This window comes from Crassostrea angulata, chromosome 5, assembly GCF_025612915.1.
Source record: "Crassostrea angulata isolate pt1a10 chromosome 5, ASM2561291v2, whole genome shotgun sequence".
NCBI lineage: Eukaryota > Metazoa > Mollusca > Bivalvia > Ostreida > Ostreidae > Magallana > Magallana angulata.
The window spans coordinates 19,052,252-19,079,669 of record NC_069115.1 but is presented as its reverse complement, the minus strand read 5'-3'; the positions used below and the strand labels follow the sequence as shown (position 1 = coordinate 19,079,669).

The 27,418-nt window shown below is 32.4% G+C and overlaps 3 protein-coding genes, 3 long non-coding RNA genes and 1 pseudogene across 6 annotated transcripts; 3 read left to right on the top strand and 4 right to left on the bottom strand.

Annotated features, from left to right (window-relative positions):
• The first annotated feature begins 299 nt into the window (after nucleotides 1-299).
• Nucleotides 300-2,011, top strand: LOC128183498 (uncharacterized). The gene is made up of 3 exons (XR_008243612.1): nucleotides 300-395; nucleotides 1,506-1,691; nucleotides 1,925-2,011. It is a non-coding gene; the product is annotated as an uncharacterized LOC128183498 (long non-coding RNA).
• A 2,341-nt stretch (nucleotides 2,012-4,352) lies between these two features.
• On the top strand, nucleotides 4,353-7,073 carry LOC128183497 (uncharacterized). Its single transcript, XR_008243611.1, has 4 exons — nucleotides 4,353-4,482; nucleotides 4,703-4,765; nucleotides 5,047-5,125; nucleotides 5,450-7,073. It is a non-coding gene; the product is annotated as an uncharacterized LOC128183497 (long non-coding RNA).
• Nucleotides 7,074-7,839: 766 nt separating this feature from the next.
• Nucleotides 7,840-11,789, bottom strand: LOC128183496 (uncharacterized). The gene is made up of 9 exons (XM_052852519.1): nucleotides 11,671-11,789; nucleotides 10,926-11,057; nucleotides 10,263-10,342; nucleotides 9,885-9,956; nucleotides 9,591-9,765; nucleotides 8,965-9,129; nucleotides 8,639-8,712; nucleotides 8,236-8,307; nucleotides 7,840-8,038 (listed from the first exon to the last, which is right to left on the bottom strand). Exons 1-9 carry the CDS (start codon nucleotides 11,708-11,710, stop codon nucleotides 7,907-7,909), a joined length of 942 nt encoding a protein of 313 aa, XP_052708479.1. The 5' UTR covers nucleotides 11,711-11,789; the 3' UTR covers nucleotides 7,840-7,906.
• A 2,615-nt stretch (nucleotides 11,790-14,404) lies between these two features.
• Nucleotides 14,405-16,513, top strand: LOC128184764 (tripartite motif-containing protein 3-like). The gene has a single exon (XM_052854354.1). It carries the CDS (start codon nucleotides 14,744-14,746, stop codon nucleotides 16,421-16,423), a length of 1,680 nt encoding a protein of 559 aa, XP_052710314.1. The 5' UTR covers nucleotides 14,405-14,743; the 3' UTR covers nucleotides 16,424-16,513.
• Nucleotides 16,514-19,379: 2,866 nt separating this feature from the next.
• On the bottom strand, nucleotides 19,380-21,332 carry LOC128185998 (uncharacterized; annotated as a pseudogene).
• A 1,446-nt stretch (nucleotides 21,333-22,778) lies between these two features.
• Nucleotides 22,779-23,611, bottom strand: LOC128186353 (uncharacterized). The gene is made up of 3 exons (XR_008243937.1): nucleotides 23,449-23,611; nucleotides 23,171-23,304; nucleotides 22,779-23,056 (listed from the first exon to the last, which is right to left on the bottom strand). It is a non-coding gene; the product is annotated as an uncharacterized LOC128186353 (long non-coding RNA).
• Nucleotides 23,612-24,217: 606 nt separating this feature from the next.
• On the bottom strand, nucleotides 24,218-27,317 carry LOC128185190 (uncharacterized). The gene is made up of 4 exons (XM_052854849.1): nucleotides 26,859-27,317; nucleotides 25,137-25,559; nucleotides 24,508-24,893; nucleotides 24,218-24,319 (listed from the first exon to the last, which is right to left on the bottom strand). The coding sequence occupies exons 2-4, from the start codon at nucleotides 25,555-25,557 to the stop codon at nucleotides 24,218-24,220; spliced, it is 909 nt and encodes a 302-aa protein (XP_052710809.1). The 5' UTR covers nucleotides 25,558-25,559; nucleotides 26,859-27,317.
• Nucleotides 27,318-27,418: the final 101 nt, after the last annotated feature.

Below are 27,418 nucleotides of genomic sequence, written 5' to 3'. Positions count from 1 at the left end.
TAAACAAAAAGCGATTTGTATTTTATTTAGTAAAAATGAGATCTTATGCTCACTTCAGGCTAACAAAGATGAATATATAAAACAAGTAATTCAATTCAGAGTAATGAAGATTGACAGACAGATAAACGACAGTGGGCGAGTGGAAATAAAGATTATTATTACACTTAAACCTAGCATCGGTGATAATGATTAATCAAGAGGAGTGATGAAGAATCAAGAGTAATGATAAAAAAGTTTGACCTAAACATTGCCATGCGATTTTTTTTCCATTATTTATGACGTCATATGGCTTTCTGGTCCGATTTCCGTCCTTTTTCTAGATTGAAAAATCAAAATCTTCCTTGTCAAAATGATTGCTTTGTATATGGTGGTATTGTGTCTGATCCAGTTTGCAGGTAAGTTATTGACATGAAATATAAAATCAATCTTTATCAACGAAACAGGAAGCGGACAATTTTTTCTTCCAAAATTTTAAACTTTACCGAACTTTTTGAGTTCTACAAACTGAAAGTAAATGTTGATTTTTGTTGTTGCTCTTTATCTATGGTTATCAGATTGTAGGTAGATTTTCATACTCACGAAAAACAAAGTTTGGAGGGGTTTACAGGAATTACCTTGTCCGTCCGTCCAACTGTCTATACAATCGTTCCCGATTCATATATTTCTTATGAAGAAACATTTAAAGTTCATACTTGACAAAAAGATTGCTTATGACCTAAGAGTGTGTGGTGATTTTGACCCAAAGTCATTTGGTCAAGTTCAAGGTCACTGAAAGGAAATGTAAAATATTCGTGTTCGGATCATATTTTTCTTATGGAGAAACATTGAAACTTCCTACTTCACATAAAGATTGCTTACGACCTGAGGGTTTGTCATGATTTTCACCCATGGCTATTATAGCAAGTTCGAGGTCACTGGAAGGAACTGTTCAAATTTTATTATTTTTTTTTATTATTATTAATATTTCTAATGGAGAATCATTAAAAATTGTTACTTTACAATAAGAGTGTTTATGACCTAAGGGGGTGTCATGAATTTGACCTAAGGTTATAAGAGCAAGTACAATGTCATTTGAAAGAAAAAAAAAGTTCATAGTCTGTGTCCGGTTTATACTTTCTGAAAATAAAATTGGACCTTCCTACTTTACATAATAAATGCTAATGACCTGAAGATGTGCATGAACTTGACCCAGGGTCAGTTGTGCAAGTTTAAGGTCATTGTTAAGAAAATGCGAATTTCCTATTTTGGTCATATCTTGCAATGGAAAATGATTGGAATTAAAAATTGACACAAAGATTGATTATAGTGACTGTAAAAATGGTGCAGCCATTACAAATACTAGAGTTGCTATAGTTTTTTAGCGGGGGTATCATCAACAAGCTCACAGTACCTCTAGTCCCTTTTCGCTTAATTCTTTAGAATGATGCAACGTGCATGTCTGTAACATCATTTTCCCTTGAATATATGTATATTGCAATTGGATGATAACTAAAATTTGTTGGCAGTGCTGACCGGCTGTTGCTCTGTGAAGAAGATTAACCTGACTGTAGATAATGCCTCTATTCTGTGTACAACCAATCGGTCTTGCGATGCTGAGTGCTACCGTGGTTTCATATTTTCAAGTGGTAAAACAAAACAATCTTACAGTTGTCTGAATGGAGTATGGTCACCTGTGTTATCAACATGCAAGCGTAAGATATTTCCCGAACGTCAATTAATATATCTCTCATATCAAAGATCTCGTGATAAAATTGACTTGCTACATGTGTCTTATCGGACCATGTTAACCAACAACAATACAAAAATGAAGTTTAACAAAATAATTTATTTTTCTAAAGTTTGTGTATGTAAATTCAGTAACGCAAAATATGTAATTGATGCTTCAATCCAAAACAAAAAAGTTAATATACTGTTTTCCTTCTAGGTATACCTGTAATTTATGTCACGTATTCAGTAATATGGAAAATAAACAACGTCGTTCCGTCAAACTGTGCCAATGTATCGAAACGACTCATGTCTACAACTGTAATGCTTGAAGAGAGGTTAACCTCTGTATGTAGCGAATTGACAATCAACACGGCGGTGAACTTCACGTTTTCTTTGAATGGTTCTCTGGTATTTATCATCAACTTTGTTATGTTTTTCATACTACGTCTGTTTCTGAGTCATGAAACTAAGACCTTATTACCGTTTAAAGATCGATTAATTACTAATGTCACATAACACTTGTTTAAAAAAATCCACCTTAAATCCAATTTAGCGAAACATTATTCACACGTTTATCCAGATTCATGCGCATTGTAAAATTTAAAAGGAAAGGTAATTAAAATGTTTCTCATTTCTTCAAAACTTTAATAACGTAATCAAAGTGAACATTCCGAAATTCCCAACTTGGAAGAAAAGGCATAAAGCAGATAAGTTTTAAAACTCTGTTAAATACTTTATTTAAACTAGAATTTGATTTTTTTCAATGTACAAAAAATATATAAGATAATCAAATTAGAGATAGCTGTATAAAGGTAAAACGAGTGTCATATTTCATCAAACCACTGTGTATTTTGCAAAGTGTTTTTCATTGCACTCTTTTCAAATTTCAGAATTAAGGAGTTTTGTATATCAATAAAGTAAAACGAGATTGTTTTAATCCTTTACTTGCTGTCCAAGAAAACATTTCAATGATAAACATAGACAAAATATGTCTGTTAAATACAATACAAATATAAATCAATGCATCATATATACAATAAGCAGAATTAATCTAATTTTATATATTGTGCATGTTCTATACCTAAAATGTAGGTAGGGTTTAATACGTAGTGCACAAGCGATAGGCTATTGTTTTTTTTATGTTGACTGCTGTATACTGACGTGCCTTTCTAAACACATGTGACGTTTTAGTGTTGTCAAGTTCCAAAAGTAATCATCGGAAAGGAAGGGTTTGCTCTTTCAATTAATTATCAAGTTGACTTGATTAGTTACTAAACATGTTGCCATACAACCCTAAAACATCAACGAATGTTTATGTGTTTTCCAAACCTGATGTCGGCTCTAGTAAGAGTTTCGTTGAAAACATTTGCCGTGCTTCTTATACGATTCGAAAATATATGGGAATTGGACGTATAGAAACAAAACAACAGAAGGCACAAAATAAATGTATGCAATAGTTAAAAAGAACAAATAATATACATTTTATAATGACCACACAAGGCAAATTCTGATCGCTGTGCGATAGATCTAAATTTAAATTTCATAAATAGATACAGAGACTCAGCCTGTCCCAAATCCCTGGTTTGATATCAAAAAAGAATTTGAATGTTGTTTATATACCTTACATACAACCAGTTGAACATAGTTTCACTTTAAAATCAATTCTTCCTTCTTGACAAAACGGATTTGTTTCCGTGCCTTTGTAACGATAATATTTGAAGGGCATTCATACAAAAACACAACAAAAAACAAAAACAAATCCCCAAAAAACGTAATGAAGGGTCTTTAAGGGTCATATTAACGATTTTGGTCAAAAAAAAATTTTCTGATTTTAATGTTTACAATGCTTCAGTGATGCATTTTTGATAAACAAACACAATTTAAGTGTCATTTCTTGAGTTATAAGCGAGTTACAGAGCTTACAATTCTTGACTATGTAAACAAAGCTTTTGTTTACATTTTGATTGTTGAAGTAAAAATTCTAAGTTTAGCTAAAATGAATGTGTAAAACGTTAGACACTGTTTATTTATACCTAAAATGAAAAAGAAGACAATTCAGCTTGAAAAAAATATATTTAGTGGTATATTGAACCTATGTCAACTAAAACAGGGCACGAGCCTTGTTTACATGACTAAGAATTATGAGCCTTGTATCTTGCTCATAACTCTACACCTGACTCTCAAATGTCACATGATCGTTAGAGATACATTCCTCAAGCATTGTAAATGATAAAATGATTTTTAAAAAGAGTTCCCTTACCTTGTATGTAGAATAAAATTTTGCAGCAAATGATTTCATGTTATTTGCATTTTAGCTCATAATTGTAATCTGCAGAATATATTTAAAAATAACCTAATAACCACCGAGGTTTTTGAGAAGCTTATAGTTTTATTTTTTTTTTCTCGTGGATTCACACGCTTCTGATAGTTTGTAATAAAAGAATATCTATAAAGTAAATAGAAGTATAGTTTGACAAACAGGCATCAATATTTTTTTTTCGTTTCAGGTAAATGGACAGCTAATAGCAGAGTATAGCAATTTTACAAGCATGTTTGTTGTTGAGACATGTATTAATTTCGTAATCAATTCAGTTAAAGTGAAAGAAATGCTATGTGATATGTTTAAAAATATATCATGCAATGATTTAAGCCTTAACTATGAAGTTAAAAATCCACATTTTGTCGATAAAAGAAATGAATATTGCAATAATGGTACTGAAGTCCACTTCGTGAGAGCGGTTTATAATAGAAACAATTATAATGAATCTTATTGTGGTAATTATAATTATATTTTCTCTCTCTCTCTCTCTCTCTCTCTCTCTCTCTCTCTCTCTCTCTCTCTCTCTCTCTCTCTCTCTCTCTCTGTTATAACATTAGTTTTCATAACCGTTTTGATAATTTAATGATGACCTTTTGTTTGATTTTTGCATTTGTCATGTTTTTCATTTAAAAGTGTTCAAACATCTTTAACATCCTAGAATTTCTCATAATTTAGATTTTGCGGTGACAGAAACGACCACACCAATGACATCACCTAATATTTCATCAAAATCAATTGGTAAAAAAAAAACCCATACCCTCTCTGAAACTGATTTAGGAGTATCTGATACTGACTGTCTTAATTTGTATGAAGCAAATACACATGATATGAAATTATCAAATGAAGGCTTAAATAGAGTTATAATTGTGTTTTCAATACACGAGTGATCTCTATATCGAAAGTGGAAGAAGTGTTCAAATGTAAACAAATTGCAGATTTCACATAAAACAAAATTTTTCAGTTATCTAAATTGAATTACGCTGTACTAATTCATCTTGAATAATATCATTTCATTACAGAAATATACATTGCTACTGCTGGTGGTGGATTTTTTCTAATTACTATTATCATCATCTTTGCTGTCTGCAGAGAAAAACGGTATGTTATGTGTATTCCTTATATTGCACGAGTACTTAATTCCACAATTCAACGGTTTTCCATCAAATCACGAGAACATAAAATCGTGAATGCCGAAATTTTATCATAGTTTCATGAAGTTTACTTTGTCCGAAAATTAAAAGCGAAATTTTAAAATTCGCGAGACGGTCTTCTCGCAATTTTATCGTATATTAATTACTCGCGTTTGATTAGGAATTTACAGTAATTCAGTTTTTAAAAAATCTGGTTTATAGTGAACCCTGGTAAATTGGTAATCATGTAAACGTGGTCTTAATTTTGCTTTTGTTGATTTTTTATGTACAGATATAAATCCTCATCAAAAACGAGAGAGATAACAGATATGGCTTACTCTGTGAAAAACGAAGGATTAATTAATCCATTTAAAGGTGAACTAATAGAAAACGAGCTTTATCAAAGCGCAGATAATATGGTAGACAGGAACAATATTTACAGTCATCCAATTAAGCATGGATCATTGTGAAAACAAAAACAAAACTTGAACAGGAGAAAGAGCAATACCCTTGTCCTTCAAATTTACAAAAACAATTGGAAAGCAAGTAAACAAGTGGGAAGACAATTCTAACAGCAAGAGTAAAGGAGTTCTCGAATACGTACTTTGCAATTATACTTGCCATATTATCTATATGATTAATTTAAAATCAATTTTAAAAACTTACAACAAACAATAAATAATATCACCGCGAAATTAATCTGCTATTATTAAATGATTTAAGACAAATACAAACTTTTTTTTTCATATTGTGATTTAAATTGTTTGAATTCTTCTCAAATTTAGCAAAGTATCTAGTTCATGCTCTATATTTGTTCACACATGATTAAGGACTTTTATCTTAATTCATAGGCATTCACCCTGTTACATATCTTGTTATAAAACAGCTAAGATCCACGGTATAATCTATGGGGCTTGATCGAAAGTTTAACAAAGAGCATTGTTTCTGTATTGGTGCAGCGAAACTGGGGTACACTGACAATTCAATTTAAAGACGGGGAAATGAAATTCAAGCGCTTTTAAAACGTACATCAGACTAAATGATTAAATTTGCAAGTGTTTTGTGTCAAAGTGTTATGAGGAATAATGTGTGAAGTGTTGGATGTATCTTACAACATGTTTAGGTCTGAAGTTATCTGCTGTAATCTTAAGGTTCAACCTAAGTTGAATAGATCATATTCATGTTTAGATATTACGTTTATACGTACTAGATATTCTTACCAATTTTTTGGATTGTTGCTTTTATTTCTATGTGTGAGTGGGGTGGGGTTTTTTTTAGTCAAAATGTATATGAAATCCAATCGTAGAGAATTGCTAGTTTTGAACGACAGATATAATGTACTGTAACAACAATGTAAATTAATAGTAATATTATCGTATACTGTTTTTAGTCTTGAATATTTGTTTTTATTTTTTTTTTCGTTATGGTTAAGACATTGGTCGACTTCCATTGTCATATGTGTCATTAAAACATTATATGTGACCGTTTTAATCAACATTAGATGATATCCCGCCCACGCGCGGGGTATTAATACTTTACACATTTATGGGCTTTGTATATATTGTGCATACTTATTTGTATATATTATGTCCAATATTTTTTCTCAGTTGTTTTTCCCAACTTTCTATGTGATAAAGTAGCTGACTGGATATTTAGATGAGCGTGTAGGGATGAAATTTTAAACTAAAATTGATTAAATGTGTCCTAAATTCTTTTTGTTGCCGCTGACTTACAAAATTACAAACTGTTTCAGTTTTTTCTTTGTTCTATATTTAGTTTTAAAATTGTGCATTAAAGAAACAAATTGATTTTATTTTATTTTCAAATTTTGTCATCTCTTATGTCAATAATCATTATAACTGAATTCACGTTAAATGTATAAACTCCTCACGCAATTATTCAAAATTATTTCGTTGCAATTACATATCTTTATACAAATCCCAACTGACTTGGATCCACCAAAGCGTGTTCACCACTTTATTCTCGTTTTTGTTATTTTTGGTTGGTTTATCAAAAATAAAAGGAATAAAGTTTTAAAGTAATTTTACAATAATTACTAATCAGGTATGATTCAATAATAGCTTATGGACATCATCTCACACGTGTTGAAATATGAAAGATGTAAGCATTTTGATACTGAATTGTTTAATTTGAATATAAATAAAATTTCATAAATTGGGTAGGTCAATGTATTATCATGTTTTTATAAGTGACATATTGTATAAGAGTGATTTCCCCTTTACTGATTTGTATATCTATTATAATTTCCTGACGTCATTTATAATTGATAACAATTTCATCCATTCATCCTGTTGTTTGTGTGATATTTTAAATAAAGGAAGTTAGGTTCTCAAATGCAATATTACTGCGTCTATACGGAAAAAAACCCAGGGACAGTGATCTTGTAAATTACACTGGAGAACATAAAAAATGTGTATAATTAATTAACAGGACCATTGTCAAATGATTTTAAGTAGGACGTTTATAGTTACATTGGGAAAAGGTAAACCTTAGCAAAATATACCACTATTTCAATTTTAAAATGATCTAGTTTGTATCAGCTGCATCTTAATGTAACTTTCACATTGAATTAAATATTTATATGATTTGCAATATTGATTTTTGACAATTGAATCCTAGTTTAACAGCAAAATTCAAATATAAACGTATTTTTGCAATAAATATTGTCTCATAAATCCTCCTTTATTTGCAAAACAACCAACAAAATATATTCGAGATTACATCAAAGCTAGGTAGGGATACCATTCACGTTGCACATATCAGTGTCACAACACTTCCCTCTAAGAGTTGTGCCACCAAACTGTCGTTTACCTAACGCCCCTGCCCCACCTTGTCTGGAGCTGAAGTAGGCGTTACAAATCTGTAACAAAGGTAAAAATACAAAAATTAACTTTTATTTCCTATGGCATCATTAAATATACATGTACCATGGGGTTTAAATTCAGGTATTCAATTAATTTATGCCATTTGTTTGTTTTCTTTGTTTTTTGTTGTTTTTTTTTTGGGGGGGTGATATTTTTATCATTATATTCATGCAGAGAGAAAAATGTTACAAACTTTTGTGTCCATACACCCGAGCACAATAGACAGTTGAAGGTTTGCATCGAGTCGTTCAATTGTAACACATTGCTTTAAATAAAAACAAAACTGTAAGTTATAAAATTTAATTGAACGGAATTTCGTGCATAATGTTTGAATGATACATGATTATGTAGCAAGTGCACATGCGTATGTTTGGAATATGTATTTTATCTTTACATTGATCAGATTAAACAAGACCCGGGTGAATACAAGATTAAAAACTGTTTTCTTTTAATCTGATACAAAAAACAAATACAGTGCAAAATTAATTCTGCAACTGGTGTAGCTTTTAGATATTTAAACGAACATAATACCTGTATGTTCTCTACAAATATAAATTGTACATAAAGCAAAAAAACCAAGATAAGAAAAAACTTACCTGCTCAGTTTTGCACAATGTTTGGTTTGAACATTCATTTGTATCAGAAACAGATTTACAATCCTTGCAGTGGACTGAAAAAAAGTGCATGGTTACCTCTCAAATACATCTAATAACTTTTTTATATATGTTTATAATTTAAGAAATCACCTTCCATAGCAAACCGACAATGTGTTGATTGTTTAGAATTAACAAACAATCAAATAAAGTAGTATATAACACAGACTGTATGAGCTATGTCCTCTTAAAATTGAACATTTTCATAATATTGGTTAAAAAATTAAACACTTAAAAACATTTAACAATGCGTTATAGTCAGTACTGACGGCATGTTCCACAGAATGAAGGACAGAGAGTAGTGGCGATACAGTTGTTCTGACAAATGGTTGGATCAGTGGAGTTCAGCAGACGACAGGCCTCGGTGTCAAGGTCATTATCCTTACAAACCTTGTTCACCTGGTGAGTGGTGTTACTAAGAAGCGGGTTAGTCCCTATTAAAATTAGTTTATATTATCTAGAAATCCGATTAAGAATTTTAAGAAATCTATAACCTTTAACAATAATTTTTTTAAACTAACGTTATTTAAACATTTTTTTTATAAGACTAATTTTGAAACATTGCATTTGAATACACGCACATGCATTATGACATTTGATAGGCCTAATCAGATGTTTTCTTCACAAATTTGTTATTTATACTGTTTTTGCTACTATTTGTTTATTAATATCGAGATATCTTTAAACGGCATTTAACAAAATATATGAAAAATTGTCTATGAATCCGATAGGAATAATCTGATACATTTTGTCTTCTAAATGCCTAAAATAAAATTTCTCGTTTTGTAGGACTACTTTCAATCATTAAATTTAAATATTTTTCGCTCCTTATCACAAGAACTCTACCATATAATCAAAACATTATCTATGAAATTGTATTGTGCTATTGAGTTACCAGTTGGTTTAGGTGGTCGACTCGAGGGATCCACAGTGGCTGACACATTGGATGGGTCGTGGATGTTGCACAGATTGGAATCACAGCAACCACCGTGTAAGTGGTAGGCTCTCTCATTAATGGTCGTCTCTACTTCACGTTTAGTGGAATCGAACCCAAAGAGACTGTGACAAAGCTAAATGTAGGCAGACAGATACATTACATTGACGTCCTACATTCATTGGAACCCATATATTGTACAAGTACAGGCTAGATATGAGAGTTTTTTTTTTTAATTTGTATAAATCAACAAACCTCTTTTTCTGCACAACCGGAAGTAAATAGAGAATGAAAACCGGTTGTGAATCGTTGAGCGGCAATGCATAGCTGGAAAAATATAGAAAAAATCATAAAGTAATACAGAATCAATAATTTTACAAAGTTCGACCAAAGCGACCAATAAGAAGTATTTATTCCATAGATTTATAAGTAATTTTCATAATATTATATTTTGTCTAAAATAACGTTTAACATTTGATAATTAATTTCTGATAAGACGAAGGTATAAGAAACCGATTGATCATGCATTAAATCCAAGATATGCTAATATTTAGTGGACTAGTGGATGTGAGGTGCACCTTAACATGCAACTACCATATACAAAGATGATTTTTTAAATGCCTTTAAACCCACCTGATTTGTTGTCAAGCACTGAATTTCTTTAGTACAGGCTTCCGGTGTAGCCTCCTCATCACAATGATAGCAAGTCACGGCTGAAAGATAAACTACATGTTATGTGGTTCTTTAAACATCTACATCTGTGTGTCCTTACAAAAACATCACTATTAAAAGCAAATAAAAACGAAAAAAAAAAAGATTAATGCCTGCAGTCATAATTGTTCACCGATATGATAAGATGAACTTAATGATACACTTAACTATATTGATTACTAGAATATATAGGTCATAATTAGTGGAATTATTTGTTGGCTTATGTTCTGAACAATGTCAAGAAGATTGAAAACGATATAAGGGAAATAAAACTGAATACTGCATACAGGGAAATATTCGCCCCCGTTTTATTTTCGCCCCTTTCACCCTCGTTGTCAACGGACGAATTTAAGACTGGGCGAATAGCGGTGTATCAAACCATCTCTCTTAAAACACACCTATGTCTGGGCGAATTCAAGACCGGGTGAAACTGTTTGCAAAAGTAGAAGGGCGAAAAATACACGGGGCGAAAATTACCCTGTATACAGTATATATTCATTAGCATTTAAATTTATTTCTTTTTTTAACCTAAAGTGATATTTAGTTTTTAAAAAGTTTTAAATTAAAACGATGATCATAACATACGACAATAGCGGCACGTGTCCTTGCAAATGTTGGCTATGCATGGGTCGTCACACATATCATGCTGCTTGGCAAACATCCTCTGACACGCTTGTTGATTGACGTCGTGACACTTCTTAACGTTATCAGCAGCATCTGAAAAGAGAAACTCGTTCGTTAACTTAGTAAATGCATACGTATTAAGATCATTATAATATTTTTTAAAGATAATTTAACAATTTTAACACCCAAAACTCTTCAAACAAATATTTATGTTAGAAGGAAATGATGTCGATTAAAAATGAACAACACAAGATCTTTTTTTATGAATACTATGTTTGAATCAATTTGTTTTTTTAAATCCAGTATGCTTTTATTTAGTATTGTTTAAGGGTATGTATTAGAGTGTTTGGTCATTTTTAAAACACTGCCATGTACCAGTTGAAGATAAGGAGTAACACTTCAATACACGTTTACTTGAAATACAGGTCAAAGAAACAGCTTTTTCGGCATTTTGTGATACACTGTATATATTCTACTAGATGATCATATATGCAACATTTTCGGCTATTTTCGTTTCGACAAAAAATCGAAGGTTGAAGGTCAGCTATGAATCAACTGTTTTTATGTTTAACTAGCAGATTGCACAACCTTTTTTTTTTTAAATTCAAATTCATTTCAAGTGTGTTTCTTTAACTGTTAGTTATTAAAAGTATATATAGATTTTCCTTGATAAATGTCTAACAATAAGAATTATAATCATACTTACATACAGCTGACAAAACTGTTAACAACAATAGAGCCACCATTTTGTCTCAAGATATCTGGCTTAAGGCGTCGTGACTTGCCAGCTTTATCAGAATCAAAGATAAGAACAAACTGTCCGTTTGTGATCAATTGAGTAGAATTCTTCTTACAAAATAGGGCAGTATAATAATACATAAGACTCCACCTAGATAAATGATGTTAGTGATATATCTTTGTGTCTAAATTCTTAACGTAAAAAAACTCCAAAAATATATGTATTTTAATTGCAGTATGAATTGAAAAACTGTAATAACATTATTTTTTTAATAAGGGAATTTATTTTTGGTTATTTTCTTTCTTGTGTTGACTTATATACGAATGTTATAAAGTCATCTACATGTATATGAAATCGGAGCATGGGCCCTTGTGAATATATCTTGCCATTGTGTTAACGTTCTTTTCCCTTTCCTTTTCGGTCCTCATTTTTTGTGCGGCTAAGGTAGCAAAATATTCCACTAAGAGTGGTTTACTCCAATGAATCTATGTGCGTACCAAATAATATAATGTAGAGGGAAAGGCTATCCCCCCCCCCCCAAAAAAAAAGCTCTTTACAAATATTATCGATACTTGACTTTGATAAGTTCAGCCAAATCTTCGGCAACATTTGAAATTTCATCACAAGCCGTTTCAGAAAATGATAAAAAAACATAGGGTCCCGTGACGACCAAAGGTCATTTGCAATTGTTATCAACTTACAACAAAAGTTCTAAAAATAAAAATTATCAACCCCGACCCTACAATTTTTCATAGGAGTATTTTTTCTTTAACACTACTTCCTCTATTCAATCATTCAATCATTTTTATTTTTCTTAAAAAAGACATTTTATACTGCAAAACGAAAATTATTTACTTACCAGTTTTGAGCCAATCGCCTTACGTTTGCCCATTTATTCCTTTTTGCAATGTTCTTTTCTTTCTGAATGAAAATATCTGGGAGTTTGGTTCTCTCAACGGCACCTGGCGTTATACATGTATACAATGGTAATTTGTGGTCACAATTAGCTTTTTAAAGATTAAAACGGCCACTAGGGTCTGGAGAACATACGGAAGTCTCACTAAAGTTGTCGCTCTTGCTACAGTCATTACCTTGTTTTGGTATTACATACACTGCTTGTATGTATAAGGAAACATGCCCGATTCGACGAGTTTTTTTTTTAAACTTGTTAATATATATTCCCTACTGTGAGTAACGCGAAGTAAATCAAACTAAATGCGTAAAATCACGTGAACATTTGTGTATATATAGCAATTATTCACGACAAAAATTATATGGATGACTGAATCTCCATTTTCATAAACAAATTTGACTCTCCATGAAACTTGAAATGTGACCCATCCAATTTGCAGGAGAGGCCGGGGAGAAACGGGTAACATAAACAACAATATGTTTTGAAGGAACATGTTCATCGGAGAGAAAGGTTTAATTATCAACGCGTGATATATTCCCCTTTGACATGGCATATTTGTCCATCTCATTAGCGTTGAGTGACATTCTACAAAATAAAAACAATTTTAATTAATTTTAACGCTTAAAATTGAAGTCAGTTATCATAGGTATTCCTTATATTAACGTAGCTCTCTTCATTTACTATACCATTATTCTTCATTGTTAAAAATGTGAGTTTTTTTTCTTCGTTGGCCTTGTACAATTATTCGGTAGGTTTGAAGCGACGGTCAAGGCGCACGTACCAACGATTACTGGCTCGCGGAATATTTCTAGTTTCGTTTTCTTTCTATGAGGCTCATATATATTTTGGTGCTGTGTATGAGATTTCTATGCTATGATATGAGATGTAAATACTATGCTATGCTAAGTTGTATGTTATAAAAGATATACATAGATCTTTTGCTCTTACATGAGTACATTAAAAAATGCAGTAAATCAAAGTCAATTGAATTTAGTTTGCTTTTTGTGAATCGCTTGCATACAAATAAATCTTTAAGTTACTGGTCATGTGTTAAGATCAATATAAGACTTGCTCTCTATCTGTAGGCGTATCTTCCTTCCTCCGTTTACATAGACTTTTTCCGAGAAAAAACACTTTATTGTGATAAAGTCGTAGAGAAGAACCTACGTTGTATAATCATCAAAAAAACATTATTGTTTTTCCTATTTCTTTCTTCTTTTGAATGAATATGTAAAATAATAATCAACATATTTTCGTTGATGGCTAGACAAGCATTTTAATGAAAGTTCGTCAATAGTCGAAACAACGCAAAAATGTTGTTTTGGTTGTTAATTAGGCATTTCTGAGTCTTGTGTATTTGCAAATGTTGTTAACATTATGCTAATTTAATGACATCGGTTTATTTTTTCTGTTTCTAGCTAATGGTAAAAGGCTGTGAATATTCTACGCTATAAACAAATTATTAGTTGAAAAAAATTCTTATACATTTTTATTGTTTTCTTATGATGAACTTTCCGGAAGTAAGCTATAGTTTAAAGAAAATGCGGCTTGTATTTTGTTTAACTCAACATATTCTTATGAACAAGATATTATTTCAAGAGTGTCTTCCTCTTTCTTATCAGTTCGCTGGTATAAGTGTTGTTTATCTCGTTTATTACATACATACTTCCTGTTTTAAAGTTTTTCTTCCTGTGTTTTCTATTTCAATCAAAATGATGCTCTTGAATCTTATATAAGAGTTGGCAGGGGTTAACACCACACTGGACAGAAGAGGTTGGTTTTCTTTCAGTAAGATTTCAAAATTATCTTGATTTCAAAATGTCCAAATCTATGCAACCGAGCTACTATATATTTTTTATATGATAAATCAGATATCTAAAACGTCATGATTATTAAGGTTAAAGAGGTGCTTGAAAAAGAATATGTTTACGATTAACAAAAAAACACAAGAAAATAAGAACTATTTTTTTGTGTTTGTTTGAAATACATAAAAGTTACGCAGCTTATTTTGACAATCATCAAATATATTGTTGTATGTAATTCATGTACAAGAAATTATTCTAAATAAGCTTAACAACAAAAACATTATTTTTTTATCTCTCTTAGAGTAATTCACAGAATCAAAGGATGGATCTTCACTGTATGGCTCAGGATGTTCTGCGATGCCATGTATGCGAGACTCCTGTTCCCCCTATGCACTGTGACACTTGTCACATGCATCTGTGTGTGGTTTGCGTAGGAGAACACCTCTTAGATGAATCGAAGGAACACAAAGTAGTGCCATTCAAAAGACGAGGATCAACAACCAATTACCCCAAATGCCCAATACATTCAACTAAACAATGTGAGCTTCATTGTGAAAATTGTAAAAAGGCAATCTGCGTACAATGTGTTTCTTCTAAAAAACACAAAAAACATAAAATAGTTGATATTGAGAAATCACTTGAAAGCAAAAAATCAATATTACGTAAAGATTTGAAAGAATTAGTAAAAATAATTTATCCTAAATACCAAGACCTTACATCAAAAGTTCTTGTTCTGAAAGAAGATCTAAAAAAGAACACCAGTAAACTGGCAGAAGCAATCGGCAAACATGGAAAAGAATTACACAAGGAAATAGACATTGCTATCAAGAAATTATTAAGTGATGTGGATGAAATAGCATTTAAAAAATATGATTTTTTAAGTAAGAAGGAAGACGAAATCAAATGCAGTGTATCTGAAATCTCAAGAAGCATTAATAATCTTGAAAAAGCTTTAAATTCCGATGAGTTTAGCTTTGTCTATGCCTACATATCAAGAAATGATGAATTTAGAAGATTGCCTCCTAAACTAACAGTTTCCTTTCCAAGATTCATCCCTCAGAAGATTAAAAAAGACCAGATAAGTCAACTGCTCGGTTCCCTGTCAACTGTATCCATTCCAGGAAACGAATGTTACTATCAAATGGGTTCTCCTGATGTTGTGTTCTCTCCCCAGGTCAAACCGCTCATTGATGAATCCAAGATAATTACGGAAATAAACACAGAGTATGGAGAATCTAATGTATTATGCAGTGTATCCTGTCTGAGTGATGAACACGTTTGGACTTGTGGAAAAGACAACATACTGAGACTTTACAGTCTTCAAGGAAAACTAGAGCAGTCAGTCCGAACCAAGTCAGGAAACGAGGCAGAGGGCATAACTGTGACACAGGGTGGTGACCTAGTTTATACTGATTCATACGAAAAAACTGTTAACATAGTAAAGGATACACAGATACATACAGTAATCAGAGTACGAGAGTGGATTCCTGGCTTCATCTTTAGCACCTCTTCTGGTGATCTTCTGGTCGTCATGGTCAGTGATGATGAAACAGAAACAAAAGTCGTGCGTTACTCTGGTTCCACAGAGAAACAAACAATTCAATATGATGACAAAGGGCAACAACTCTATTCATCTGACCCTTACCCTAAATACATATGTGAGAACAAAAACCTAGATATTTGCGTAGCAGACTATTACGCCAATGCAGTTGTGGTAGTCAACCAGGCCGGGAAACTTCGGTTTACTTACACTGGTCATCTCTCCTCTACCACGTTACCGTTTGAACCAGTCGGTATCACTACAGACAGCCATAGTCGGATCCTAACAGCAGACTGGAACAACGAATGTATCCATGTTGTAGATCAGGATGGACAATTCCTTCGCTATATTAACAAGTGTGATTTAAACCATCCGTTTGGTTTATGTGTGGACATAAGTGACAACCTTTTCGTTGCCGAATTATACAAAGGCAAAGTTAAAAAAATCCAGTATTACCTTTAAAATATTCATGTATATAGAACTGCGATAAATGTTACTTGTATAGTGTTTTTTTTATGTGTCGATATAAATAAATACCCGAACATTTTAAAACCTAACTTGGTCATTATCTTCAAATAGAAATGCGTCAATATTATTGAAACAAAACATAGCATCTGTCATTTTAATGTACACTCGTATCTTTAAATGCTTATATTTAAATTTGTTAATATATTACCTCACATGAACCTACAAAGTAGCGAAAACGTTCAATTTTGTGCGAACTTTTTAATGGCATCGCAATGATTATCCTAAGCGCTTATTATTAGACACTCTGAATTGTTTGCATTTCTCAAATGTAAACACAAGTAATAAACAGCAATGTTAAAAAAATTCACCGGGATATGAAATTGGTTGGTACGTGATGAAGTACTCTTTAAATCCTTAAAAAGTCGTCTCCTTCCTCCCATATATACATGTACTTGAGAAAAAATAAATTTATGGTTATGGTGTCCATTAAACCTTCTTCCTAAATTGTAAAATTCATAGTCCCTGGGTCAGGGGATCAGACCTTAGACCGGGGCCAAACTGTATTGATTAAATATTTTTCTCTGTACTTTCACAGTAATTGGATATAAAGCCATGCATTATTATTATGTTCATAATGACCTGAGTTCAAATTGTAAAATTCACTCCCCATGCCATGGGACAGAAGTTGAGGCTTTATATCGGGGGGGGGGGGGGGGGGGGGGGGGTGATAAATATGACCATAATATTGAACATGTTTCTCTACGTATTTTTCATTTTTTGTGCATTACTTTTTTCACCCCCCCCCCCCCCCGCCCTCAACATTTTCATGAAAAAATGTTTTTCAAACATCAAGTAATAGAACTAGGTAACAGTCAAAGGAGTTTAGCCTTCAAAATGAAGCTTAAAATGCAAGCATAAGACTCGGACGGATATGATACTTCGGTGACCGTCGAGGCCTGTGGTCCTCTTGTTTACATTTGTGTTAATGTATTTTTTTGTGATACAAATTTATACAAAAAAGACTTTTCTGAATCAGTGGATTTGGTTATTTAGATTTGTAGAGCATTTTTCTCTCTTTGTTGTGTTTTAAAAAACACTATTATCAGAAGCAATTAACGCTACTGGTTGCTTGCCAGTCTATACAAACCTAAAGAACAGCTGCATAATACTGTCTTACCAGACAGGCCGCAGTACATTAGTTATTATGTATTCAGGCCCCGCCCTCACCAACTTTCCACAAGTCAATACTCATCCTCAAATCTGAGGTTTGACCTCAAATTTATGCACTTTTCTTTACAGAATTTGAGTTTAGGAATGAGTTGAGGGATTTGAAAATGTTGGTGACGGCGGAGCCAGGACCCATTTCTACACTTTATGGCGTCTCGAAATGATAAAGAAAATATATCGAGTAAAGTTTTTCATTGCTTACTTAACTTAAAAAGTGATGTAAATTCATGCCTCTTCTTATCGAATCAACATCAGAGTCGTTTTTTCGATTCCTTTGTGTAGTTCTTTTCCTACTCCTCATCTGATGACAATTCTTAGAATATTTTGGAACCGTAGTGCTCATTTTGGAAAGCACAGTGATAGACTGGTATCGATTACTGTTAATTAACCGCAATTGTATCAATTGGACAAATGTTTACAATATACCTAAAGGTCCTAGTTGCATGCATTAAAAAAGAACTCACGTCTGCCACTTTTGCTTAAGGGGAAAATAAAGTTGATTTTTAACATCTTACAACCAGTGTAGAGGATGAAAATGTCTCTTGATCTTGTAAGAAAGTACAATTGCTATTACATACCAACCCATTGTAATCGGTATTTTGCTTTGCTTTTAAATTTGTTAAGACTGGTTTTAAATTTTTTTTAAAAGCATTTTAAATTCTCTGCCTTTGAATATCAGCTGCATGAAAAATCTGACGATATTTCCCTCACAAACTGTTATGAACCGATCTAAGAGTCGTTCATTATTATTAATACTGCCCTACATAAATTGCTGACAGAGAGAGATGGATGGGAAAAGACGGAAATCAAGAGTAATTTCGAGGCTAATTTTTGTTACTTTGGGAATTGATCTTAATCAAAACTCATTAGGCTAATAGATACAGTTACTCTAGCAAACCGGAAGTGAAACAGTGTTTAAACCTTAGCATAAATCATCACTACTGTCTAGACTTAGTACTTGATAATAATCGATTAAGTCAATGTAATGTTTTCAGAAGCATTGTTTTTCAAAGAAACTTATTCATAAGTGCCTGGAAAAAAGTGAGATTTAAGCAAAATCTTATTAAAAAATGTATTGCGCGAAGAGCAATTCTCAGCTATTGTCGTGCTGTTTACAAAGGCTGCCTACCTAATAAAATTGTTGCACATACTTGAGATCACTCTAAAAACATCATATACAAAAGGTGGCTAATAACATGATCATTGTTAAGCATCACGTTGTTACAAAAATTTAATATATTTTCAAGTAATCATTATGCAAATGTACACATTTTAGATAAGTGCAAAGTAAAATTACAATGCAATATTTTCTGTGAAATGCACATATTTTAAATAAGTGCAAATTAAAATAAAAATGCAATATTTTCTGTGAAATGGGCTATAAATGAGTGATACAAACGGGCAGGAGATTTGTAGTGGTAAATGTAGTACTAAATTCACCAATGCATTGCCATGTGTTGTACATGTATATTACATGTAACACTTAAATCAACTTGACGAGCATAAAATATGACAATGGACATGAAGTTTTAGAACTTAACACATACATGTATTAATCATAGTTGGATTAGATGCTGAGCACAACTGTGATAAAGCAACCGCGATAGCGGATTATGTACATTTGTTCTGCAATGATTGCCGTTACCTTCATAACCCGAATGAATCATCAAAGAAAGCATAGTAATTTTACCTAGTCAAATGCTTCTGACAAATAACAAAAAAATCATACATGAAAATATATCCTCATCAGCATTTTGAACATTGCTGTGATAAGTTTCTAAAATAACTTTTCTATTAACTTTATTTTTATGCCCATTTCAAACAAATTATGGACAATACCATTTTAGAGTATAAAAAGCTTGTCTATAGTACCGTTGGTTTCCCTTATTGTCTCAAGGGCAGCGGTTTGTTGATCAATTGGACAGTATCAAAGAGTAACAAGCACATTTCTGGAAATGGCAATTGTCAATTTTTTGGAAAACGCTTAATTATAACAATAGTAACAAAACTAATGATAATTGTAATAGCCGATATACAACCAACGATAATGATATAAAATTGAAAAGTCGGAGCGTTCAAAATCACAAGAATGTCCTTACTCTGCCATTTGCAGTTCCATCTGTATAAAAATATATCCACATATTGTCTGTTTTCTCTTTCTTTACTCCCAACCATCAAGTTTGGACAAAAACTTTCAGTATTGAACTTGCTTAAATCTCCCAAAAATTTCATAATACTTTTGAGATAACCAACCTTGAAAGCTATGCGTGGTCTTAGATGAAGTTTCCTTTTACTTTCTTCATCCAACTTGCAATCGAAAGAGTTGATATCTGAATAGGTTCCGTTGAGAAAATTAATTGCACTTGAAAACGTTGATACTTTGAATGTTTCAAGAAAGTTCACTGCATCCCTCATCTCTTTTACGCCGAGATCTCGCACACTCTTAACAGTAGTTGTAATGAAAACTGGATGACACCCTGGCGTTGTTTGGTTATCATATGGCGTATAAACATAAACCTTATCGTCAAAAGTGAGCTTTGGGTTATTCTTTAGAAAATTATTCAGAAAGAAAATACTACTGTACTTCACGTGATATTCATGGATTGGTTGCGTCGATCCCAGGGTAACTTCTAACCTCTGTTTCCAATTTGTGATTGACCTTGTGTGGCAATTTCTGTCGTTGGAGTCAGAACATATTTTCTAAAGAAAAAAAATCAAAAATGAAAATAACGTTTGAACAGTTTAGAAAAACTAAATTAGAAAAACAATATGTTTTGAAATCACAATCTTTTTTCTCTTGAATTAATATTGTCTATAATGACTAGTTTTGCCTTGCCGAATATAAGAAAATATAACCTACATTATTTAAAGTTGAAAACTCGAAAGTTTGCTGAAATTGAATGTAGAGATGCATATCATTTTCAAAAGGAGCTGGGTGTAGTTCATCTGTGAATGAACCATCTCTGTCTGTCAAAGAATGGCCGATTAAATCTTCAAAACAATATTCATTTTTATATATCACAGACGCCTCTTTGAATGGTCTTTGATATACCTGGCAATGTACGCTTAAATATTCACTTATATATCTTTCTGGCCAGTCAATACAATACCTCGGATATGTATTCAATATCTTGTTAAAACTGTTAGGAACAAACGCGAAATAACAATTAGAAGTAAAAATGGCTTCAAATAAATCTAATAAAGGGTTTTCAAGTAATGTCATAATAGAGTTTACGGCACAAGTTTTCGCTGTAAGGCGGACAAAAATGTCCATTGGATATGCTCTGGCATTGTTACATTTAGCTATTTGGTCGCTTGTGTAGACTGTGCCATCTTCATCGACTACTGGAATTTGAACCTCATTATGAGTCTCTCCCATCCCTTCTTGTGCACAAGAGGTGACTGTCCAGTAAGAAATTTGGCCAAGATAGCTATTTTTCTCACACATTTTGGTTGTATTCAAGATGGGTGATTCTCCAACGGGGTATTGCACACCAAAGCAGCAGTCTCCGTAATGAACACACTGGTTATCGCAATAACAGGCAGGAAACATACTGAAGGTGGAGTTCTCGCATAGATCAGGATGGCTAAGACTTACGATGGAATCATTTTTACTCGAAAAACAAACTATTATCCTCGTTAAAATAATGCAGAGATGCATCAGAACAAGAAGCATCTTTTAAATTTTCAGCTTGATTTCTCGAATGAGCTTTACTGATATGAAATGCGTTTATTAAAGGAGTAAAATAAATAGAAATATAATGCAGCATATCAAAATATATAGCTGATACAAAGAGGATTACCAAGCACAATTTTAATTAAAAAAGGGCGACTTGAAATCGATACACAAAGAGCCAGGTACATTAGTACTGAAAATTGGCCCTTTCTTCAAATATCATAAGAACTGGCAAAAATAATGTCTTTGAAAAGCTAGTTCTAAAAATATTTAAATTAATATATAGCTATCACTACTTTTGAAAATACGGCACTCCAAAGTGACGATATCTATGTACATACCCTTTCATCGTTTTTGCAATGGATTCATTAACATGGCACATTTTTCTGCATTGATTTTACAAAAAATTCAGTACCACATGTAATAATAGTACATATATGTGTTTGTAAAGAGGTTTATTCACAATTAAAGATAATAAGAACAAACACATAATCCATCTGTGCATTAGATTTGACCTTTTTGCACTAGAAATTCAACAACAGATCTATATGCAAGCACATTTACCCTAATATGGCCATTAATAACAAGTTATGAAGGATTGCTTGATAAATGCCAGGTGAAAGTCAATGATATAAATGACATATTGTGAAGCCCTCAAAATAAACTGTATTTTAAAAAAAGAAATAATAAAAAACTACGTCATTAATGGCATTATAACTTATGTATATATGCCCTACATGTACACGTATTTACGATGCAAGCTTTTTAATCTTTAATCTGACAAAATTAATTAAGTTAACTTAAAGTTAAATGTTTGAATCTATTTAGAGTAGCAGTAATGTATTCTATACATGTACATCAATTTAACACAATTATGATTTACAAATGTTTCAAAAAGTGAATAACAGATGAGAGCATAATACACATGTATATTTATTCACATAATTATGTAAAAATGAATTTTAGGACATATACTTGCATCTTAAACAAGGTGGCATCAAGTTCCAGGGTTTTAAAAAAGCACCAAGTGAACAAATCTGGACATGAATAAACAAATAATAAACACACTTGAATTGCAAAAATACCCCAGTATACAACTAGATACATTCAATGTCATTGCCCCATGGCTTCAGACTCACTGTCGCTTTCATCAACAACCTCAGCAACCTCAGGAATAATGGCTGCATCACATACAGAGTCCAACCAGTTCTTGCTTAGTTCAAGATTTACGCGGGATCCCGGAGTGTCTGGCAAAAGACAAATACCATATAACACTGGCAATGTGTGCACACGTTCCAACCACTCTTGCGCCTGATTTGCAACAGCAATACCACGAAGTCACTGCTCCCTCTTCAAATCTAATCCAGCATAGGTAGGATTTGCTTGATGTATGCCTGCTTTAGATCTTAACAACAAGGAGACCTGGTTGGTGATGATCGACCCAAAGTTCACACCCTTCCTGGCTCATGTGTTCCTGGGTGTAATGTTTCGCCAACTTAACTTGGTAAACTCCAAGAGTTAGTTCCCGGATTTCCTCTTCTGTATATTGGGGAAAGTCGGGGATATCAATGTTCTCGTCATCGATCTTTCTCCAGACATATCGTTTCTTTTGCAAATTATTTGATTCTACCTCAGTCTGCAGCAGATTAGTCTGTGTAGAGAGGTGACGCATCTTTGCAGCTGTCTGCAAGTCATTCTCTTCATCTCCACTGCTAAGAGGTGGCCTACAATAAAATTCCAATTCAGTAAGATTTTTTGTAGTACCTAGAGATTATATGTTCAGGATATTGTTGGTTTTGTAACTACATTGATAGATTACAAATATGCTTAATGAGCACCTGTATTTGTTGCAGAGAGCACTAATGATTCATACATATTCCCCAACATATGGAATTTGAGAATTCGGGAGCTGTCTTGCCAAGTAGCGCCATGTCTTAATTCTGGCATTTACGGATTCCACTACCCATCTTATCTGTTATCATCATGGTTAAGAAAAACTTTATCATTCCATACATTTACCAATACATTACAATGTACATAAGATATATATGCATGTATATAATGTATAATTTTCAATGACCAAACACAATTAATATGTGCATGTATATGAATGTACCTTTGTAATCAACCGAGAACTATTGGCATCTTCAGTTTTGTGTTGCTTATGTCCTTTTTGTAAAAAGGACGGCATCTCCATCTGAATACCAAGATCAGCTAATACACCTGCTGAGTCTCTGAAGCCCCTGTCCACTATCAAAATGTCATCCTCTTGGAGCCACGTTTTGATTTCTTCAGTCATCCTCTTGGAGCCACGTTTTGATTTCTTCAGTGTCTGTACCAATGATATGGTTGAGGATTTTGGCATCAGAATTTTTGCCGTCAGCTAAATATGGTCCTATGGCAGAAACAATGTACCCCGTGGTGGTGACAATCATCATTGGTTTCAACAGATGTCTGTTTAATAAATATTTCAAGTCATGAGTAATATCTACTTCTAAATATTTGTGATAATGACTTACGGTAATTAGGATTATATTGTATTACATGATTCAAAAGATCAAATATTCTTTTCATCATATATGACTGGTACATGTAATATTTGTTTAACAGTAAATGTGTAGCAATAAACATTTTTGTGCTGAGATTACACAAATGTTTTCTCCGTGATCTAACTTAATTAATATATGTTAAAAACAAAATTGATACAATACTAGTCAATACTTATTCTATCTTAAGTTTTTCACCTTTGTTTGTGCATACTGTATGACCGCCTTTGAAAAGAAAACTGTGAACTTTTTTGAACATACATGTATGTTCCATCAAGGACCAATATGGCTTGGTTGAAGGTGGGAGAAAAAAGTTCCTTGGCAAGAGGTCTTGTGTGCTCACTTATCACAGCATCTCTGGTGATGTGTTTGAAAACCCAAGTGGTTTGGGACAAACTTGTTGGACAGAACTTGTCTTATAGAAGATACAGCTCGCCTTATCTGAGTGAAGAAAAATGAATATTGAGGTATATATTTCCTGAATTCCACCTAGTAAAAATACATGATATACTCCCAACAAACTTGCATACCAGTATAACCTGACATATGAATCACTTCTGATTCTCTTCATTCAAATATATTTATCAATTGACTGTTTAATTGTACCGGGTAATAAGCTTTTCACCAACCTGAGGTTTTGACATGTTGAACAAAACTCCTAGCATGTTATTGTCCATTGCTGTCTTCATTTTGGTCAGAAAAATTGCTAAGCAAGTTCTCACAGTTCTTGTCTTTGATGGTCTTACGTCTGCCGATTGAACATGCAATAGCAAGTCATCAAAGTCGCACTTCCTAAGCCCAGTCAAAGTGAGATAGTCCTTGTCTGACAATGATGAAGGGTCATCAAAATCTATTCTCTTGGATCCTCTTTGTAGGGCCTCTTCTCTAAGTTGTTCTACAAGTTCCATGATAGTAGTCCTGTTGACAAAACTTGTATCTTTGGGTGGAACCAGATTTTCTATTGACTCTGTGTTGATGGTGTCATTTACAATGTGGGCTGGACAACAACGAGCACCTGTTAAAATGAAGAGTTTAAAATTAAGAGTTTAAAATTAAGTTTACAATATGAGACAAATTCTCATTTAATTTGCATTTGTTACATTGATTTATTATAAACTTAATCATAAAAAACTACAGTAGATACATGTATATAAATGTACCATGACAAGCATGAATGTACTAGTATATATATGTACAGATATTTAAAAGCTAATTCTCTTTTTAATTTTATAAGCTTAAAGGAAAAAATAATTGGTACCTGAAGATATCAAAATGTTCTGCTCTAGGAAAAAGGTGAACCTGGTCTGTGCAGGAACCACAACAAGTTTGGGACCAGGTCTTCTACACAATACACAGTAGGCACGTGTATTTGCTGTGCTTTGTAAAGGCAAAGTAACAGAGGGTGGACTCTTCATGCTCACAACAGTACTTTTTCCCACAGGACTCTGTATGGGAGTTGCACAGGGTGGGACACATGACTTCTCTGTACGATATGATGTTGGTTTTAAATTACCACACTTGTGTCGACATTTTCTGCATAAAACACCATCTGCACAGTCTATCATAAAACATTTTCGTAGAATTTTCCTGGTGTCTTTATTCACTGGTCTCCTTTCATCTGGCTTTGTCCGCTTCTTGCAGAGTGTACAAGGATAATTCTTAGGACCACTACCAGGCATATCTTTAAAGAAAACAAAATTATGCATTTATTTAAAATCAAAAAATCATTGGTATCTGATTTGAATAACACCCCTCTCTCTCTCTCTCTCTCTCTCTCTCTCTCTCTCTCTCTCTCTCTCTTTTGTTTGCATTGACAGTCTTGATCATCATAAATAATCATATTTTATTTGGTTTTAAAATTAGCATACTATTAACATAATTTGAAATACACGTATTAAAATTATAATTTTATTGATCCACAATTAATTTATAGATTTTAATATAATTACCTCTTAATGAATTCATCATAGTCATAACATATCCTCATTTAAAAAAGAAATGAACAATGAGATGAAAGAGGTGATCACATATATAATATATTATGCTGTATTTTTTTGTGATTGTGTGAATATGTTAAAGTTAATTATAAATAATTTAATTCAATACAGTTTTAAATGATTACAGATTTTTTTTATTAGATATATAAACAACCTAGTTTTTATTTAATCTTAATAAAATACAGTGGATTATATATACATGATGTCTACAGTACAATTAGTTTTAACCTACTGTGATAGCTTCTCTTTATACATGCATTTGAAAGAAACAAACAAATAAAAAAAACACCAGTCTATTTTTTATCAAAAATATTAAACATCATGATATATGATTATTTTTTTTAATTTGTCATCTTTTACTTAATAAACTCACATACATTATTTATTTATATCTAGGAAACAATTAAGTGTTTTAATAGGTTTAGTCAGTGTCAGCTAGAGATTCATTTATTTCACCTTTTAAAAAAATATTTAGGCCTATATGTTTGAAAAATGTATTATGTTTACAATTCTTGCATATTCTAGCATTCAAAAGGAAACGGTTGATGCTCTCATGAAGAATTTTAAAATGTAAAAACTTCAACTTATTTTTAATTGTGTTCAACAAAACCGAAAAAATGCGCAGATCACGGAAGACAATTTTGAATGCCCCTGTAGTTGTCAATGTAAACAGTTCTATTTTTAGACTACGGGTACAGCATTAAGAGCCACTATTTATTTGTATTAAATGCATTTTCATGATTTATTAACCTTAGTAACATTTAAAGAATGTGTTTTACAACTCACTATCTGAATGTTTACGACATAAATACGTGTGTGTGCATTTGATTCTGTTTTATAGTTTCAAAGTCGATCGTCGCATTAGAATAACAATTGATCATGTTGATCAAATGAATAAAATCATTATGTAGCAAGGAATTTTCTAAAATTCATTATTTGTGTCATGTTGTGTGTTATCTAGATTCCTTGTAATTAATACATACCTTAAAGTTGAATCGCGTGTCCTCAGAATATTCCTTTTTCATCGTTGAATTGCCTTACTCTGTTCGCCATGATTCGCAAAAGTCAAAGTAAGCAGACGATTGATGACACAAAATTTCAAAATTCAAAGTGGCCACAGCCTTCGGCCGGAATAAAACCAGTATCAATTGTTTGCATTTAAGTCAACGCATTTTTGTTTAATTCATTGTCTTGGCCGATGCTTGTGACCATATTAAATTTTTGAAAAAACAATGTGAAAAATCAGAAAAAGTTATTGTTTTCCGGATCCCGGATAGGTTTGGGTATTATATATCTTGATGATAGGGCTACGATCCGCCCAAATATTTTCGCATACTTGTCCCTGGGATCATAAACTTTAAAACCATATATGGATTATTTAAATCATCTCACTTTATTTTTGAAGCATTTAATAGGGCCGGTTTGCTATAACTAACGTACCGGGCTCTTTATCATTATGAACTCATTTCTATTTTTCAATTTCTAGCAAAAACATTATTTGATACATGTAAGCTACTTTTTTATATAAAGTAACACGTATTTA